The 14,431-nt window shown below is 49.6% G+C and overlaps 1 protein-coding gene across 2 annotated transcripts in view; it reads right to left on the minus strand.

Moving 5' to 3' along the window:
* Positions 1–14,431, minus strand: part of ano8b (anoctamin 8b) — a 126,409-nt gene that overhangs the window by 19,504 nt on the left and 92,474 nt on the right. For both annotated transcript variants that reach the window (XM_068016013.1, XM_068016012.1), the window contains one exon: positions 9,201–9,917. In XM_068016013.1, coding sequence (XP_067872114.1) covers positions 9,201–9,917 — 717 coding nt within the window. The remainder of the gene's footprint in view (positions 1–9,200; positions 9,918–14,431) is intronic.

Raw genomic sequence — 14,431 nt, forward strand, 5'->3', positions numbered from 1 at the left:
GGACTGAGTGTCCCAGCACTGACTGTGTGTGTATAACAGGACTGTGTCCCAGCACTGACTGTATGTGTGTAACAGGACTGAGTGTTCCAGCACTGACTGTGTGTGTATAACAGGACTGAGTGTCCCAGCACTGACTGTGTGTGTATAACAGGACTGAGTGTCCCAGCACTGACTGTGTGTGTATAACAGGACTGAGTGTCCCAGCACTGACTGTGTGTGTATAACAGGACTGAGTGTCCCAGCACTGACTGTGTGTTTATAACAGGACTGAGTGTCCCAGCACTGACTGTGTGTTTATAACAGGACTGAGTGTCCCAGCAATGACTGTGTGTGTATAACAGGACTGAGTGTCCCAGCACTGACTGTGTGTTTATAACAGGACTGAGTGTCCCAGCAATGACTGTGTGTGTATAACAGGACTGAGTGCCCCAGCACTGACTGTGTGTGTATAACAGGACTGAGTGTCCCAGCAATGACTGTGTGTGTGTAACAGGACTGAGTGTCCCAGCACTGACTGTGTGTGTGTAACAGGACTGAGTGTCCCAGCACTGCCTGTGTGTGTATAACAGGACTGAGTGTCTCAGCACTGACTGTGTGTGTATAACAGGACTGAGTGTCCCAGCACTGACTGTGTGTGTGTAACAGGACTGAGTGTCCCAGCACTGACTGTGTGTGTGTAACAGGACTGAGTGTCCCAGCACTGACTGTGTGTGTATAACAGGACTGAGTGTCCCAGCAATGACTGACTGTGTGTGCATAACAGGACTGAGTGTCCCAGCACTGACTGTGTGTGTATAACAGGACTGAGTGTCCCAGCAATGACTGACTGTGTGTGTATAACAGGACTGAGTGTCCCAGCACTGACTGTGTGTGTATAACAGGACTGAGTGTCCCAGCACTGACTATGTGTGTATAACAGGACTGAGTGTCCCAGCACTGACTGTGTGTGTATAACAGGACTGAGTGTCCCAGCACTGACTGTGTGTTTATAACAGGACTGAGTGTCCCAGCACTGACTGTGTGTGTGTAACAGGACTGAGTGTCCCAGCACTGACTGTGTGTGTATAACAGGACTGAGTGTACCAGCACTGACTGTGTGTGTGTAACAGGACTGAGTGTCCCAGCACCTACTGTGTGTGTATAACAGGACTGTGTCCCAGCACTGACTGTATGTGTGTAACAGGACTGAGTGTTCCAGCACTGACTGTGTGTGTATAACAGGACTGAGTGTCCCAGCACTGACTGTGTGTGTATAACAGGACTGTGTCCCAGCACTGACTGTGTGTGTATAACAGGACTGAGTGTCCCAGCACTGACTGTGTGTTTATAACAGGACTGAGTGTCCCAGCACTGACTGTGTGTTTATAACAGGACTGAGTGTCCCAGCAATGACTGTGTGTGTATAACAGGACTGAATGTCCCAGCACTGACTGTGTGTTTATAACAGGACTGAGTGTCCCAGCAATGACTGTGTGTGTATAACAGGACTGAGTGCCCCAGCACTGACTGTGTGTGTATAACAGGACTGAGTGTCCCAGCAATGACTGTGTGTGTGTAACAGGACTGAGTGTCCCAGCACTGACTGTGTGTGTGTAACAGGACTGAGTGTCCCAGCACTGCCTGTGTGTGTATAACAGGACTGAGTGTCTCAGCACTGACTGTGTGTGTATAACAGGACTGAGTGTCCCAGCACTGACTGTGTGTGTATAACAGGACTGAGTGTCCCAGCACTGACTGTGTGTTTATAACAGGACTGAGTGTCCCAGCAATGACTGTGTGTGTATAACAGGACTGAGTGCCCCAGCACTGACTGTGTGTGTATAACAGGACTGAGTGTCCCAGCAATGACTGTGTGTGTGTAACAGGACTGAGTGTCCCAGCACTGACTGTGTGTGTGTAACAGGACTGAGTGTCCCAGCACTGCCTGTGTGTGTATAACAGGACTGAGTGTCTCAGCACTGACTGTGTGTGTATAACAGGACTGAGTGTCCCAGCACTGACTGTGTGTGTATAACAGGACTGAGTGTCTCAGCACTGACTGTGTGTGTATAACAGGACTGAGTGTCCCAGCACTGACTGTGTGTGTATAACAGGACTGAGTGTTCCAGCACTGACTGTGTGTGTATAACAGGACTGAGTGTCCCAGCACTGACTGTGTGTGTATAACAGGACTGAGTGTCCCAGCACTGACTGTGTGTGTATAACAGGACTGAGTGTCCCAGCACTGACTGTGTGTGTGTAACAGGACTGAGTGTCCCAGCACTGACTGTGTGTGTATAACAGGACTGAGTGTCCCAGCACTGACTGTGTGTGTATAACAGGACTGAGTGTCCCAGCACTGACTGTGTGTGTATAACAGGACTGAGTGTCCCAGCACTGACTGTGTGTGTATAACAGGACTGAGTGTCCCAGCACTGACTGTGTGTGTATAACAGGACTGAGTGTCCCAGCACTGACTGTGTGTGTATAACAGGACTGAGTGTCCCAGCACTGACTGTGTGTGTATAACAGGACTGAGTGTCCCAGCACTGACTGTGTGTGTATAACAGGACTGAGTGTCCCAGCACTGACTGTGTGTGTGTAACAGGACTGAGTGTCCCAGCACTGACAGTGTGTGTGTAACAGGACTGAGTGTCCCAGCACTGACTGTGTGTGTGTAACAGGACTGAGTGTACCAGCACTGACTGTGTGTGTGTAACAGGACTGAGTGTCCCAGCACCTACTGTGTGTGTATAACAGGACTGTGTCCCAGCACTGACTGTATGTGTGTAACAGGACTGAGTGTTCCAGCACTGACTGTGTGTGTATAACAGGACTGAGTGTCCCAGCACTGACTGTGTGTGTATAACAGGACTGAGTGTCCCAGCACTGACTGTGTGTTTATAACAGGACTGAGTGTCCCAGCACTGACTGTGTGTTTATAACAGGACTGAGTGTCCCAGCACTGACTGTGTGTGTATAACAGGACTGAGTGTCCCAGCACTGACTGTGTGTTTATAACAGGACTGAGTGTCCCAGCAATGACTGTGTGTGTATAACAGGACTGAGTGCCCCAGCACTGACTGTGTGTGTATAACAGGACTGAGTGTCCCAGCAATGACTGTGTGTGTGTAACAGGACTGAGTGTCCCAGCACTGACTGTGTGTGTATAACAGGACTGAGTGTCCCAGCACTGACTGTGTGTGTATAACAGGACTGAGTGTCCCAGCAATGACTGTGTGTGTGTAACAGGACTGTGTCCCAGCACTGACTGTGTGTGTATAACAGGACTGAGTGTCCCAGCACTGACTGTGTGTGTATAACAGGACTGAGTGTCCCAGCACTGACTGTGTGTGTATAACAGGACTGAGTGTCCCAGCACTGACTGTGTGTGTGTAACAGGACTGAGTGTCCCAGCACTGACAGTGTGTGTGTAACAGGACTGAGTGTCCCAGCACTGACTGTGTGTGTGTAACAGGACTGAGTGTACCAGCACTGACTGTGTGTGTGTAACAGGACTGAGTGTCCCAGCACCTACTGTGTGTGTATAACAGGACTGTGTCCCAGCACTGACTGTATGTGTGTAACAGGACTGAGTGTTCCAGCACTGACTGTGTGTGTATAACAGGACTGAGTGTCCCAGCACTGACTGTGTGTGTATAACAGGACTGAGTGTCCCAGCACTGACTGTGTGTTTATAACAGGACTGAGTGTCCCAGCACTGACTGTGTGTTTATAACAGGACTGAGTGTCCCAGCACTGACTGTGTGTGTATAACAGGACTGAGTGTCCCAGCACTGACTGTGTGTTTATAACAGGACTGAGTGTCCCAGCAATGACTGTGTGTGTATAACAGGACTGAGTGCCCCAGCACTGACTGTGTGTGTATAACAGGACTGAGTGTCCCAGCAATGACTGTGTGTGTGTAACAGGACTGAGTGTCCCAGCACTGACTGTGTGTGTGTAACAGGACTGAGTGTCCCAGCACTGCCTGTGTGTGTATAACAGGACTGAGTGTCTCAGCACTAACTGTGTGTGTATAACAGGACTGAGTGTCCCAGCACTGACTGTGTGTGTATAACAGGACTGAGTGTCTCAGCACTGACTGTGTGTGTATAACAGGACTGAGTGTCCCAGCACTGACTGTGTGTGTATAACAGGACTGTTCCAGCACTGACTGTGTGTGTATAACAGGACTGAGTGTCCCAGCACTGACTGTGTGTGTATAACAGGACTGAGTGTCCCAGCACTGACTGTGTGTGTATAACAGGACTGAGTGTCCCAGCACTGACTGTGTGTGTGTAACAGGACTGAGTGTCCCAGCACTGACTGTGTGTGTATAACAGGACTGAGTGTCCCAGCACTGACTGTGTGTGTATAACAGGACTGAGTGTCCCAGCACTGACTGTGTGTGTATAACAGGACTGAGTGTCCCAGCACTGACTGTGTGTGTATAACAGGACTGAGTGTCCCAGCACTGACTGTGTGTGTGTAACAGGACTGAGTGTCCCAGCACTGACTGTGTGTGTGTAACAGGACTGAGTGTCCCAGCACTGACTGTGTGTGTATAACAGGACTGAGTGTCCCAGCAATGACTGACTGTGTGTGCATAACAGGACTGAGTGTCCCAGCACTGACTGTGTGTGTATAACAGGACTGAGTGTCCCAGCAATGACTGACTGTGTGTGTATAACAGGACTGAGTGTCCCAGCACTGACTGTGTGTGTATAACAGGACTGAGTGTCCCAGCACTGACTATGTGTGTATAACAGGACTGAGTGTCCCAGCACTGACTGTGTGTGTATAACAGGACTGAGTGTCCCAGCACTGACTGTGTGTTTATAACAGGACTGAGTGTCCCAGCACTGACTGTGTGTGTGTAACAGGACTGAGTGTCCCAGCACTGACTGTGTGTGTATAACAGGACTGAGTGTCCCAGCACTGACTGTGTGTGTATAACAGGACTGAGTGTCCCAGCACTGACTGTGTGTGTATAACAGGCCTGAGTGTCCCAGCACTGACTGTGTGTGTATAACAGGACTGAGTGTCCCAGCACTGACTGTGTGTTTATAACAGGACTGAGTGTCCCAGCACTGACTGTGTGTTTATAACAGGACTGAGTGTCCCAGCAATGACTGTGTGTGTATAACAGGACTGAGTGTCCCAGCACTGACTGTGTGTTTATAACAGGACTGAGTGTCCCAGCAATGACTGTGTGTGTATAACAGGACTGAGTGCCCCAGCACTGACTGTGTGTGTATAACAGGACTGAGTGTCCCAGCAATGACTGTGTGTGTGTAACAGGACTGAGTGTCCCAGCACTGACTGTGTGTGTGTAACAGGACTGAGTGTCCCAGCACTGCCTGTGTGTGTATAACAGGACTGAGTGTCTCAGCACTGACTGTGTGTGTATAACAGGACTGAGTGTCCCAGCACTGACTGTGTGTGTATAACAGGACTGAGTGTCTCAGCACTGACTGTGTGTGTATAACAGGACTGAGTGTCCCAGCACTGACTGTGTGTGTATAACAGGACTGAGTGTTCCAGCACTGACTGTGTGTGTATAACAGGACTGAGTGTCCCAGCACTGACTGTGTGTGTATAACAGGACTGAGTGTCCCAGCACTGACTGTGTGTGTATAACAGGACTGAGTGTCCCAGCACTGACTGTGTGTGTGTAACAGGACTGAGTGTCCCAGCACTGACTGTGTGTGTATAACAGGACTGAGTGTCCCAGCACTGACTGTGTGTGTATAACAGGACTGAGTGTCCCAGCACTGACTGTGTGTGTGTAACAGGACTGAGTGTCCCAGCACTGACTGTGTGTGTATAACAGGACTGAGTGTCCCAGCACTGACTGTGTGTTTATAACAGGACTGAGTGTCCCAGCAATGACTGTGTGTGTATAACAGGACTGAGTGTCCCAGCACTGACTGTGTGTTTATAACAGGACTGAGTGTCCCAGCAATGACTGTGTGTGTATAACAGGACTGAGTGCCCCAGCACTGACTGTGTGTGTATAACAGGACTGAGTGTCCCAGCAATGACTGTGTGTGTGTAACAGGACTGAGTGTCCCAGCACTGACTGTGTGTGTGTAACAGGACTGAGTGTCCCAGCAATGACTGTGTGTGTATAACAGGACTGAGTGTCCCAGCACTGACTGTGTGTGTATAACAGGACTGAGTGTCTCAGCACTGACTGTGTGTGTATAACAGGACTGAGTGTTCCAGCACTGACTGTGTGTGTATAACAGGACTGAGTGTCCCAGCACTGACTGTGTGTGTATAACAGGACTGAGTGTCCCAGCACTGACTGTGTGTGTATAACAGGACTGAGTGTCTCAGCACTGACTGTGTGTGTATAACAGGACTGAGTGTTCCAGCACTGACTGTGTGTGTATAACAGGACTGAGTGTCCCAGCACTGACTGTGTGTGTATAACAGGACTGAGTGTCCCAGCACTGACTGTGTGTGTATAACAGGACTGAGTGTCCCAGCACTGACTGTGTGTGTATAACAGGACTGAGTGTCTCAGCACTGACTATGTGTGTATAACAGGACTGAGTGTCCCAGCACTGACTGTGTGTGTATAACAGGACTGAGTGTCCCAGCACTGTCTGTGTGTGTATAACAGGACTGAGTGTCCCAGCAATGACTGACTGTGTGTGTATAACAGGACTGAGTGTCCCAGCACTGACTGTGTGTGTGTAACAGGACTGAGTGTCCCAGCACTGACTGTGTGTGTGTAACAGGACTGAGTGTCCCAGCACTGACTGTGTGTGTATAACAGGACTGAGTGTTCCAGCACTGACTGTGTGTGTATAACAGGACTGAGTGTCCCAGCACTGACTGTGTGTGTATAACAGGACTGAGTGTCCCAGCACTGACTGTGTGTGTATAACAGGACTGAGTGTCCCAGCACTGACTGTGTGTGTGTAACAGGACTGAGTGTCCCAGCACTGACTGTGTGTGTATAACAGGACTGAGTGTCCCAGCACTGACTGTGTGTGTATAACAGGACTGAGTGTCCCAGCACTGACTGTGCGTGTGTAACAGGACTGAGTGTCCCAGCACTGACTGTGTGTGTATAACAGGACTGAGTGTCCCAGCACTGACTGTGTGTGTATAACAGGACTGAGTGTCCCAGCACTGACTGTGTGTGTATAACAGGACTGAGTGTCCCAGCACTGACTGTGTGTTTATAACAGGACTGAGTGTCCCAGCAATGACTGTGTGTTTATAACAGGACTGAGTGCCCCAGCACTGACTGTGTGTGTATAACAGGACTGAGTGTCCCAGCAATGACTGTGTGTGTGTAACAGGACTGAGTGTCCCAGCACTGACTGTGTGTGTGTAACAGGACTGAGTGTCCCAGCAATGACTGTGTGTGTAGAACAGGACTGAGTGTCCCAGCACTGACTGTGTGTGTATAACAGGACTGAGTGTCCCAGCACTGACTGTGTGTGTATAACAGGACTGAGTGTCCCAGCACTGACTGTGTGTGTATAACAGGACTGAGTGTCCCAGCACTGACTGTGTGTGTGTAACAGGACTGAGTGTCCCAGCACTGACTGTGTGTGTATAACAGGACTGAGTGTCCCAGCACTGACTGTGTGTGTATAACAGGACTGAGTGTCCCAGCACTGACTGTGTGTGTGTAACAGGACTGAGTGTCCCAGCACTGACTGTGTGTATAACAGGACTGAGTGTCCCAGCACTGACTGTGTGTGTATAACAGGACTGAGTGTCTCAGCACTGACTGTGTGTGTATAACAGGACTGAGTGTTCCAGCACTGACTGTGTGTGTATAACAGGACTGAGTGTCCCAGCACTGACTGTGTGTGTATAACAGGACTGAGTGTCCCAGCACTGACTGTGTGTGTATAACAGGACTGAGTGTCCCAGCACTGACTGTGTGTGTATAACAGGACTGAGTGTCTCAGCACTGACTGTGTGTGTATAACAGGACTGAGTGTTCCAGCACTGACTGTGTGTGTATAACAGGACTGAGTGTCCCAGCACTGACTGTGTGTGTGTAACAGGACTGAGTGTCTCAGCACTGACTGTGTGTGTATAACAGGACTGAGTGTTCCAGCACTGACTGTGTGTGTATAACAGGACTGAGTGTCCCAGCACTGACTGTGTGTGTATAACAGGACTGAGTGTCCCAGCACTGACTGTGTGTGTATAACAGGACTGAGTGTCCCAGCACTGACTGTGTGTGTATAACAGGACTGAGTGTCCCAGCACTGATTGTGTGTGTGTAACAGGACTGAGTGTCCCAGCACTGACTGTGTGTGTATAACAGGACTGACTGTGTTTAACAGGTATGACTGTGTGTATAACAGGAATGACTGTGTTTAATAGGACTGACTGTGTGTGTATAACAGGATGGCCTGCGTGTGTATAACAGGACTGACTGTGTTTAACAGGTCTGACTGTGTGTGTTTAACAGGATTGACTGTGTGTTTAACAGGTATGACTGTGTGTATAACAGGAATGACTGTGTTTAATAGGACTGACTGTGTGTGTATAACAGGAATGACTGTGTATAACAGGACTGACTGTGATTAACAGGACTGACTGTGTGTGTATAACAGGACTGACTGTGTATAACAGGTCTGACTGTGTGTGTTTAACAGGATTGACTGTGTGTTTAACAGGTATGACTGTGTTTAACAGGTCTGACTGTGTTTAACAGGTATGACTGTGTGTGTATAACAGGACTGACTGTGTATAACAGGACAGACTGTGTTTGTATAACAGGACTGACTGTGTTTAACAGGACTGACTGTGTGTGTTTAACAGGGCTGACTGTGTTTAACAGGTCTGACTGTGTTTAACAGGTATGACTGTGTGTGTATAACAGGACTGACTGTGTATAACAGGACTGACTGTGTGTGTATAACAGGACTGACTGTGTTTAACAGGACTGACTGTGCGTGTATAACAGGACTGACTGTGTATAACAGGACTGACTGTGCGAGTTTAACAGGATTGACTGTGTGTTTAACAAGTATGATTGTGTATATAACAGGAATGACTGTGTTTAATAGGACTGACTCTATGTATAACATGTCTGATTGTATGTATAACAGGACTGACTGTGTGTTTAGCAGGACTGACTGTGTTTAACAGGACTGACTGTTTAACAGGACTGACTGTGTGTGTATAACATGTCTGATTGTATGTTTAACGGGATTGACTGTCTCAGCACTGACCTCATATTTTTGCATGCAGCTCTCAATTTCTCCTTGAGTGAGAGGAGCATCTTCATAATCCTCTGGTGGGTCCATCCAGGAGAGTCTGTTGGCCGCAGTCTCAGTATTCTCCTCTTGCTCGCTGCTCTTGTCTTTTCTCCTTTGTCTGAGCATCACACTCAGTTCCTTCCCATCCTCCCCGCCATCACCATAATCTGGTTGGATCTTCGCATCGTGCTCACACAGTTCAAACACCAGTCCTCCCTCGGCCCCTCTCTCCACCAGGATAGGACTCCCCTCCTCCATCAGCATGCCTTGCAAGAGCCCCTCCATCTCACAGCTCCTCTCTTCCTTGACCACTTTCTGCCCACTCCCGGCGAAGCTCACTTTCTTCGAGAGGCGAAGGCCGCAGTCCAGGACACTCTCCTCATCGCCTTCCTCATTGTTCTGCTCTTCCTCTTCCTCAGGGGCTCCACATGCCCCATTCTCGCATTTACTTTCCTGCGTCCCGTTGCCCCGGTTGGGGTCTAGCTCTCCCGAATCCTGTTCACCCGCTTCCTCTGGACTGTCCCTGCCCTCCTTGACCTGTTCTGGCGAGTGCTTGAACATGTTTCTCAGCATCCTCACTGTCACTTGAAGGGTGAGGTGTCCCTGCTTATATTTCTCATAGAAAAGGGGCTGCAGAACCTCCTTCACATTCTGGATAATCTGCCTGGTTATTAAAAGAGCAGCCAACATCTGTCAGCAAAAAGATATAAAGAGAAGATAAACGTCCCACAGTTGGAGCAACTCACTGACGACACTCTTCAAATCATTCACTGAAATTATTTCTTCCCACCCCTCAGCACTATACACCTTCACCCAGCCCCCTGCACTTGCAATGGAAATGGGTATCGATGCAGAAAAGGACCACAGGACCATAATATGCACCCACTCAGTCTTGTTACACACACAGTCAGTGCTGGGACACTCAGTCCTGTTATACACACACAGTCAGTGCTGGGACACTCAGTCCTGTTACACACACACAGTCAGTGCTGGGACACTCAATCCTGTTACACACACACACAGTCAGTGCTGGGACACTCAGTCCTTATACACACACAGTCAGTGCTGGGACACTCAGTCCTGTTATACACACACAGTCAGTGCTGGGACACTCAGTCCTGTTACACACACAGCCAGTGCTGGGACACTCAGTCCTGTTGTAAACACACAGTCAGTGCTGGGATACTCAGTCCTGTTATACACACACAGTCAGTGCTGGGACACTCAGTCCTGTTACACACACACAGTCAGTGCTGGGACACTCAGTCCTGTTATACACACACAGTCAGTGCTGGGACACTCAGTCCTATGCTTTGGAATTCTCTGCCCGAGGGCTGTGGAGGCTCAGTCATTGAGTATGTTCAAGACTGAGATCGGTAGATTTCTCCATATTAAAAACATCGAGGGTTATGGGGACAGTGCAGGGAATGGTGTTGAAGTAGAAGATCAGCCATGATCTCATTGAATGGCGGAGCGGGCTCAAAGGGCTGAATGGCCTGCTCCTGCTCCAATTTCTTATCTTCTTAAGTACACACACACAGTCTGTGTTGGGAGACAGTCCTGTTACAAAACACAGTCAGTGTTGGGACATTCTGTTTCTAGATCCTCTGCTTAACTGAACCTCTTTAAACAATTCTACTCTCTCCGTGTGACTGGCCTCTCAATGATCCTGTGAAGTTGCTGATGTTGTAAATCTGCAACTGATTCTTTGAGCATAGAAAGTGGCTGATGTAATTGCTGCATTCCCTCAGTCAGTCTGAGTGGTTGCTGCAGCCACACGCTCCTGCTGTGTTTTATATCCAGGTAGCAAGCCTTTCTCTGCAGTCCCCACAACAGCAAGTGTTAGCCCACTGACCCCAGGAGCTCACTGGTGGCTGTGAGCCCATTTCCAATACCAAACCATCCCTGTTAACGCCCCAAGAATACTGATCATTTGGAGTGCATTATAATCACTCTGTGCCATGGCTGATGCCCACAATAGAAGCTGGTGTGGGTCAGATTTAACAAACAGTCTGGAATTGTCCATTTTACTCCTCGCAAGACCTCCTGTTACAGATTTCTCAAGGTCCTTTCAAGATATTCAGTTGCCTGACAGACCCACACCTGAATCCCGTACCCACAGAGCAGTACTGAAGGAGTGCTGCACTGTCAGAGGTGCCGTCTATTGGATGAGATGTTAAACCGGAGCCAGGTCTGCCCTTTCAAGTGGATGTAAATATATCCCATGACCTTTATTTGATGTCCTGAACAACACTTCTCCTTCTTTAATCAGATTATCTGGTCATTTAATGCTTTGTGGTTTGTGGGATCTTGCTGTGTGCAAATTGTCTGCCATGTTGCATACATTACAACACTGACAATATTAAAATGTAGATCAATGGTTGCAAATCACCTTGGGACAGCCTGAGATTGTGGAAGGCGCGACAGAAATTCAAGTTTTTTTTCTCTATGTCTGTGTCTCACTCATTCTTGTTTTGAGATCCCTCCATGTCCTCAACCCTCCCTAACTCTGTAACCTCTTCCCACCCTACAACCCTCCAAGATCTGCACCCAGAGTGAACCCAGACTGCAGCGGAGCTCAGAGTGGAACTGAACCCAGAATGTTTAATTGTTCCAATTCGAGATCAAGCCTGATTGATGGCACTGAGACCAGGTCAGGAGGAGTGGGGAGAGGAGGGGGGAGGGTGTGGGTGAGTGGGGGAGAGGGAAGGGGAGGGCAGAGGGGGGAGAGGTGGGGGGAGGGTGTGGGTTAGCGGGGGAGGGTAGGGCAGAGGGGGGAGAGGGTGTGGGTGAGTGGGGGAAGGGGGAGGGGAGGGCAGAGGGGGGAGAGGTGGGGGGAGGGTGTGGGTGAATGGGGGAGGGGGAAGGGGAGGGCAGAGGGGGGAGAGGTGGGGGGAGGGTGTGGGTGAGCGGGGGAGGGGAGGGGAGAGGTGGGGGTGAGCGGAGGAGGGGGAAGGGGAGGGCAGAGGGGGGAGGGTGTGGGTGAGCGGGGGTGGGGAAGGGGAGGGGAGAGGTGGGGGGAGGGTGTGGGTGAGCGGGGGAGAGGGAGGTGGAAGGGAGGGGGATGGTGGGTGAGCGGGAGAGGGGGAGGGGATGGGTGAGCTGGGGGGGTGGGTAAGCAGGGGAGGAGGAAGAGGGGGGTGAGCAGGAGAGGGGGAATAGGGTGAATGGAATGGGGAGGGAGGTGATTTCTTTCTCAATCCTAATACATTTGCACTGTTTAGAGAGGGAACACTGAAATTCAGTGCAGCTGTTGGCCACTATATCTCTGCAATCCTCTCCTGCCAGTCCCTCAGTGACAGCCTGCAGGACTTCTGGCTTTGTGCAAAGGCACATTTAAAATGTAAATGTGCTTCCCTTCCCCCTCTGCCCTTCCCCCCTCGACTGGGCTGTTTGTGCTGACTCAAGGTAATCATGGTCTGCACTGCAGTCCTGCCAGCTGCTAACTGAGATCGAGTCTACAGTGCTGTGGCAGCAGATGTCCCTGTGCGCTGACAACACACAGGCGAGGGGCGGGAGCAGTGGGAGTGAGGGGCCAGTTAACCTCGACACTTCTGCAGTGGCCAAGAGATCAGCCATTGCAGCCGAGAGTCTTAACTGCACTCCTGCTCTCAAACTGACAATTTTGGGTAATTGCAGGTCTGGAGAGGGAGGTATCGGGGTTTTAGGTAAGGTGTCGGGTGCCAGTAGGGGTGTAGGAAGCGGGTAGGGTATGGGGCTTAGGGATAGATGTATAGGTATGGCTGGTATAGGGGTCCAGCTAAGGAAGTGGATACTCTACAGCTGCTAAAGGATTGGTTAGTGATAGGGGTGCAGGTAATGTTACTAACTCTGGCTGGACATTGCCCTGAAGTTTCATCACATGACCTCCAATCACCAAATGCCTCACCCAGTCAAACAGCTCCTTCCCAGCTTCAATATTTTTAACAAGCTAAAGTGTTGAAAGAAAATGCAAACAAAAACACACTATGACGTCAAATGCATGCGCTGCAGCTTCTTGCAGGTTCAGTGTCAGGAAGGTAAGTAAAGGGATGGTCGGGTGGGGCTCGGGTTGGTTCGAGTCGAGTCGGGTTCGGGGCAAAATCGGAGGGACTCGGGCTGGGTCGGGCCCAGTCCCGCTGTGGTTTGGGTTGGGTTCTTTTTCCCGACCTAAAGCAGGCCTCTAATGGTCACCAAGTACAGGCATGGAGTTTGAGCCTTGAGGTGATAAATGAGTCAGACAGACGGGGAGGGAAGTCTTCTGAGTTAGGCCAGAGTGCAACTACTGAGGAAGCAGATGATGGATTGCGGTCAGGGATGGATGCGGCTGGGTGTGGAGTTGGGGAATGGACAGTCGGTCAAATGCTTTTATCGTAACGGAAACAAGGCACTGCTCACCACACAATCCAGCTGAGGTCAGCATAAAGCGAGGGAGCCAAGGGATTGTTTTACTCATCCTGTATTGTGTGTAGTAGAGTGTGAGCAACAAAGAGTTCACCATCTTATTGAGAAAATCTACAGTAAACATCTCCTTCAGCCTTGAGTAGGTAATCTCTTACAGCACTGATTCTCCGAGCTGGGAATCCGGAGACTCTCTAAGCAGTGACTTGATAAATCCAGACAGGAAAGGCCATTCGGCCCATCTTCATTCCTCCATCCAGACAATCCCTGCACTCTCCCCACTGTGGTATTTCATTGCTTTCTAAATGATTGCAGATTTTTCATCCACGTGGGAGTTAATTGTGTTGCTGGAGTTTAGGGAAACACAGAGAAAAGACTTGCATTTATATAGCACATTTCACATTTTCAAGAGGTCCCAAAGCACTTTAAAGCCAATTAAGTACTTTTTGAAGTGTAGTCATTGCTTTGAAGTAGGAAACGTTGCAGCCAATTTGAGCACAGCAAGATCTCACAAACATCAATGTGATAATGAGCATATAATCTGTTTTAGTGTTGGCTGAAGGCTAAATATTGGTCCAGGAAGAACTCCCCTGCTCTCCTCCGAAATATGGCCCTGGGATCTTCTATGTCAATCAGAGGGAGCAGATGGAGCCTTGGTTTAATGTCCCATCCCGAAAGGCAGCACCTCTGACAGTGCAGCACTCCATCAGTAGTGCACTGAGAGCGTCAGCCTGTATTATATGCTTAAGTCTCTGGAATGGGTCTTGAACACACAACCAGATGAGTGAAGCTAACACAAAGGCATGTCGGGATCTCATCAACTT

This window comes from Heterodontus francisci, chromosome 36 (genome assembly GCF_036365525.1).
Source record: "Heterodontus francisci isolate sHetFra1 chromosome 36, sHetFra1.hap1, whole genome shotgun sequence".
Classification (NCBI taxonomy): domain Eukaryota; kingdom Metazoa; phylum Chordata; class Chondrichthyes; order Heterodontiformes; family Heterodontidae; genus Heterodontus; species Heterodontus francisci.